Source organism: Augochlora pura, chromosome 10 (genome assembly GCF_028453695.1).
Source record: "Augochlora pura isolate Apur16 chromosome 10, APUR_v2.2.1, whole genome shotgun sequence".
Classification (NCBI taxonomy): Eukaryota; Metazoa; Arthropoda; class Insecta; order Hymenoptera; family Halictidae; genus Augochlora; species Augochlora pura.
Genome location: NC_135781.1, coordinates 3,910,888 through 3,917,223, shown reverse-complemented (window position 1 = coordinate 3,917,223; position 6,336 = coordinate 3,910,888). Strand labels below are relative to the sequence as shown.

Genomic DNA, 6,336 nt, shown 5'->3' with positions numbered 1-6,336 from the left:
AAATCTCGATAGATTTAGCTTTAAACAAAAGAAAGTTTTTAGCCTCCATAGCTAAGGACCTCTCTGCCGATAACCACAGGATTTGCCGTACAAATAAATATAAAATACAGAATACAGAACCAGCATCTTACCTCGTCCCCCTCGCCCAAAGTGCCCCAGGAGCACTTGGCCCTGCTCGCAGGACTCTGGTCCTCGCAGCTCTGAACGAACAGCTTCCTGACCCTCTCGGCGGTCTTATTGCCGCCCTCGAACTTCAGGCCGAAGCCGAGCCGCTCGCCGGGCAGCCGGAACACCTCGACCTCCTCCTCGATGGGTCCGTCGATCCCATTCGTTTGCGTCTTCGCGCCGGCGAGCTGGGACGGCTCGTCCTCCTTCTTCCCCTGGCCGATCGACAGCACGGTGACGAAATTCTCCGGCGGCGGCTGGCTCTCGACATTGACCACCGTCACGAAGTCCTCCGTGGCACACTTGGCGACGTCCATTTTCCGGGCCGATCCTAAACCGTTCCATTCATCGCAAGCCCGCTGCTGATCTTTACCGTCCGGAATGCTGGCCACTCCCTGAAAGCAGGTCCACGGCATTGTACTGATCGGTCGGTGGCGTAATCGGCCGACAGGAGTTTTCCCCGATCGACGCGCGAACGGGAGCCGCTGAGCGGAACAACGATCGTCGTTCTATCGGACGATTTCGATGTTCGCGTTTCCCGCGAGGGAGTCGTCGGACGAGGTCGTTGCCGCGCTTTCTCCATTAATTCGATTATAACACGAGCTAGTTCCCTGTGCCGTAAGAAACGATAAACGTCGCTAGGCGGACGGCTATCGCGATCGGTAGGATCATCTTTTTCTAGTTGACGTGCTCGCGAGACGGGATACCGGGACGACGAGTGGTTTAGAAAATGGGGCGGGTCTCTACAGAGATACTCTTTGACTCAGGGTGTTCGGACGTTTTATGGTTTATTTTATCGTTGCTGATACGACGAGAGTATTGTGAACTTTATTCATCTTTTTACGGATTACAGGTGGTCCATCCTCTTACCATAAAATACGATACGGTCCAATAAAGTAAAATTGATCGAATAAAACAGGGAAATCAAATAGAATGGAATAAAATAATACAAGGAAATAAAACAGAATAGAATGAGATAAAACAAGGAAATAAAATAGGATAAAATAAAATAAAACGAGGAAATAAATTAGAATAGAATAAAATTAAAAGTTAATTTGCAGTAAGTTTATTTAACTTATTTCCCTTCTCCTTTCATGATTTTTTTATCTCTACATTTTAAGTCATATTATTTTAGTAATATTAAAAGACATAAGTCAACATTTTAGTAAATATCGCCTACGTCACTATGATTCTAACCTACAAGATATTCTAAAATTATCTTACTTCCAAAAAATGAGAGGTTCCTGAGATCATTTGACATAACTTTTTCCTCATCAAAAATGTAATTCTTTGCTTCTTTCACAAGTTATTACCAAAAAACGCTGACCAATGAGAGGTTAATACACGACGCGTCACTGCGCTGCACGCGAATTCCGGCGCATGCGCCACCCCTGCTCTATCGATGACTTATTCGCCTGAGAACGCCGGGCAAAGGTCGAGAAGGTCCGATCGGGTGGTCAGTCGGTGTTTATCGAAGGTGATCGACGCGCGCGCGAGCGTGCGTGCGAGGACTCGCCACGCGGAAATCTGTCGAATCGACGGGAACCGGCGGCGGCGGTGGCGGCGCATAGAACGCCGGCAAACTGTGTCACGTAGCGTAGATCTTCCCGGACGGTCATTAAGCGCGCCTTTAACTACATGCCGGCGCGCTCGCGTGACCAACTTAACGCGGAACTTTCATGTTCCCGCTGCGATCCCTCGTTTTCCCGTCCGCCCGTGGCTCCGGCCACGATACGACCGAGGTGCAAATCGCGAGCAAACATAAATACGAGCGGACGTGAACCACGGAGAGAGAGAGAGAGAGAGAGAGAGAGAGAGAGAGACGCGCCGCCGCGCGGCGAGACCCGATCCGGCGATCAGCTCTCGATTTATCAAACCGTTTACGGTTTACCGCGTCTGTTCCCGGTATGCCGCGGTACAAAACGGAACATCGATTATAGAGAGTTGAACGTATTTTTCTTCGCTTCCTGCAGACGCGACAGTCTAAACATTGAGATTGATTCTATTGTTGCGTAGGAATACAGTGACTCGCATTAATGGACAATTTTTAGAATAGAATAAATTTTTTAACACGGTTCGTGTTATTTAGATATTTACTTTAGTCCTCGTGATTTCTTATTTTTACTTTTGTATTTAATTTCCCATTTATATTTTTCTTATTTAATTTTTGTATTCCTCGCATATTTATTTAGCGCTCGCCTTTTTTTATGTATTCATCCAGTGCTCGAAGTTCTTACATGTTTATTTAATAATCGCAGTTTTTACATATTTATTTAATGTAAAAGCACTAAAAATTATATAAATTAAAAAAAATTATATAAAAGCACTATAAATTATATAAATTATAAAAAATTATATAAAAGCACTATAAATTATATAAATTATAAAAAATTATATAAAAGCACTATGTTATATAAAATATTAAGATACTATAGGTATATACTATAGTACATTTTGAATTTTTACCTAAAATGGCTCTGACAACGAACTATTGCTTATATAATTGAAAAATTGGTTTGGAATACGTCGTCGATACAATGACAGTAAAATTGATTTAATAAAAATAGTGCGTGCAAAATATCGGCAGAAACAGCGTGAAATTAAATCAATCTTGCGAGAGTTTTTCGAATCGATACCGAACGCCGGCGTGGGAAGACACGTGGGGAAAACCATGTTCGGAATAGTTTCGCGGCGATCGAGAGAGAGAGAGAGAGAGATCTCTTCCCACGATAGATAGAACGATTTTCCAGTGTCCGGGGAGAGATTCCCGCGACGCTGTCCCGGCCAATAAGTCTCGGAGGGCCGACACGGCGGCCGGTTTGTTCGCCGCCTCCGTTCGTTTTCACTCGTCAGCGTCCCGATCGCCTGCCTAACGATATGTATATTGCCGGCCCCGTCACGCGAGAAAGTGCGCTCGGTTTTCAGGGGGGCGGGAGAGGACGGTCGCGGTCCTTTCTTTTACCCTTACCCTCCCGCGATTTCCGCGGAGCGGGCCGAGTAGAAAGTAAAATTGACCCTGGGTCGTCGCCGGAACGCCGTCGACGGGACCCCACCGAAACTCTAAACGGCGGGATGATTTTTCACGAAATCGAAAGTCTTTCGTCGACCAGCGAACGGCGACCGGTCGCATAAATCAACGACGGAGACATCCGGACAACTCTGGAAATGCATTTTTAATTGCACGGCGCTGAAAGGCGATTTTTACCGTGGAAAGCGACCGGTCGTTTCTCAAATGCCGATCGTGTGTTATTAATCGTAACGGAGAGGAGATATTACTGATGGATTTTCTGTCATTTGTTCTTGTTTGAGGGAGTGGAATATTGTGAGTCTTTGAAACAAAATGAGTCTCTTATCTTTTTACAGGTTGATGGAGAATGTTGTAGCTGATTGATCATATATTAATATTATTTTTATCGATGTATTGTATAATTTTAGAGGATTTTAGTATGAATTTTATAATGACTGCACAAATGTCTGGAAGTGATTACGTGGATATGTAGTACCTTTTGGTAATTTTATAGTATTTAATACTTTTTACCAGAGGTATTAAAGGAATTTTTTTAATAAAAATTATTAATACGCTATTTTTACCATAGGGGTTGTAGGACATGTTTTAATATCTTTCAGTGAAATTTATTTTATGTTAATATACTATTTCTACCAAAGGGGTTAAAGGACATCATTTAATACTCCTTATTAAAAAGTCTACTTTAACCATTTTGGTAAAAATACTGTATTAATGTATACTAATATAAAAAAAATAAAAAGATGTTCTTCAAAACCCCTACGGTAAAAACAGTTCAATATAAAATAATTTTTATTGAAAGCTATTAAAAAATTCCTCTTAGTTCCTCCTTTAAAAACTACTAAATAGTGTTCAATTATTAAAAGTTTCGAATATACAAAACTGCAAAATTTTTCTCCAAAGTATATTTTTCAGAACAGTGACCATGACGTCTCAAAATCTATTTAATTAAATACCTTCACACCTTGCACCTTTTCCACATTTCACCATCGATTTAATAAATATCGTCCTAATTAGAATTCTGCTAGATTATTAAAAGTTTCTATCGCGAATTTTTATCAGTTCGCGTTAGGAAACGCCGCCAATATAACTGGTTTATTGGTCAACGATCCGAAAGCGTGGGTCGACAACATCATAACCGCTACAGGAGCAACAGTTGGTCGCATTTTCCAAGCGCCCAAACAGATTTCTGCGTATCTAAATAAGAGATTTCATGACAAAGTTCCTTTCTCTGCCGTAGAAAGTCCCGTGATCATTTCTTAGCGCTTTTTTTTTCACTCTCCCGACGCGATAGATGCTCCGCCGCGGCACGGAACTTTCAAGGGTCTTAAAGGTGATAGAAAACGATCCGACCTGTCCTTTTTTCTCTCTCTCCCTCTCTCTCTTTACCGCTGTTTTCTTCTCCCGCATACATTAGACTGTCCCGATGCACCACCTTGAGGAATTCTCGCTCGATAAAACGCTTCCCGCGACGCCGGCTACGATTTTATGGTCAACCGTTTTATAGTTTCTTCAGTTTCTTCCACGGAATCTCGGTGGCAATCGCTCGACCGACATCGCCGTAAATTCTCGGCAGAAAATCCTTCGGTCCCTGTTTTAATCTACTTTTACTGTTTCGAGCAGAGACGCTCGTTCATTTTGGTATCGACGTAGATGGTTATTTTTATGCGTAAATTGGTAGAAAAAGGAAATTTAAGTTATTAATAAGAAAGGAATCTAAATGTCGCAATAATTCTATAATAATTCTGTAAAAACTCTACAATAATAGGAATTTAAATGAATAACTTAAATAAAATTTAAATAAAAAAGACAGCATCAAATATTAAATATTAAATATTATAGACACTAAAGACTTCTCTTCACGTACTTTGCATACTCCTTTTTACTTCTTTCAGAAGTCTTTTAAAGACAATTACGTTTGCACACGATTTTATTATAAAGTTAACGAAAATTAAATTCGAAAAATTAAATTAAGAAGTGATTGAAATTAAATGAAAAAGATCCGACGATGAGATTGAACAGAGAATTGACAGAAGATTGAGCGAAATATGTTTAAAAGGATGCAAATTTTTTATCAGGAATCGACTGGCTTTAAATAGACGTTCGATCGCCGATAATAATTTAAATATGAAACAGTCGCATGACATTTGAAAGTATCCTTCGGTGACGCGGGGCTGTAGCAACAGGTACAGCGACTCGCGTTAATATACGCGGACACCTTTTAAAGCGGAATGACTTTCTTAAACGCGGACGAAATGACTTGTACGTTTGCGAGACGTTACGGAGACCATTTTACGCGAGTCACCGAGACGCGTGAAATGGACTTTTTTAAATTCTCGTCGTAGACTCGCTTGAAAATGTTAGAAGACGCGAGTTTCTTATTTTCTTTTGTTATTGTGGGTAATAGGGGAATTAAAGAAAAGTATGTTGACAATTGTACGGTAAATTAATTGCATTAATATTTTGAATACATTAATGTTAAACCTACCATCGGTGGTAAATTTTTCCGCTTCTTTTTATTTTAGAATTATTGAAGCGATAAAGTTGCTCCCATTGGAAATTGTTGAATGTCATTGTCATATCATATTTAATTACTATTATAATACCACTACTGCTACTACTATGATACTACTACTATTATAATACTATTTAATATTATATTATATTTAATTACTGTTATAATACTACTACTATTATAATACTATTACTATCGTCATAATAGTCCTATTATAATTTTATTACTATCATAATAATTATTAAAAATATAAATTAATTCTTCTTTGCAATATTCCTGACACAATGCTTATTAATTACTTTCAAGTTCCCATTTTATTCAAATTGAGAGAAGCTATTTTGATAATTATTTCTCGTTAACTATACCTATCTATATATTCATCGATATATCATTTTATTATTAATGCAAATTATTCGCACCGAGAAAAGCGTGAATATCGTCGAGGGAAACGACGTTGCCCGCAGGATCGTCCCGCAGCGAGTACGGTTGCGACAACAAACCGTGCCGGTGGTTTCCGAGCGGGCGCGGGACGGAAAAGCCGCTCGTTAACAGTTAGCTCGGGATTCCTCTCTCGCGGCGTCGCGGCGCGCCGGTTCTCTACGTCATTGATCCTGAATAAACGAGTACGGTA

The 6,336-nt window shown here is 40.4% G+C and overlaps 1 protein-coding gene across 1 annotated transcript; it reads right to left on the bottom strand.

Annotated features, from left to right (window-relative positions):
• Positions 1 to 51: 51 nt before the first annotated feature.
• Positions 52 to 581, bottom strand: LOC144476557 (uncharacterized). The gene is made up of 2 exons (XM_078193654.1): positions 132 to 581; positions 52 to 63 (listed from the first exon to the last, which is right to left on the bottom strand). The coding sequence occupies exons 1-2, from the start codon at positions 579 to 581 to the stop codon at positions 52 to 54; spliced, it is 462 nt and encodes a 153-aa protein (XP_078049780.1).
• Between the last annotated feature and the right edge of the window lie 5,755 nt (positions 582 to 6,336).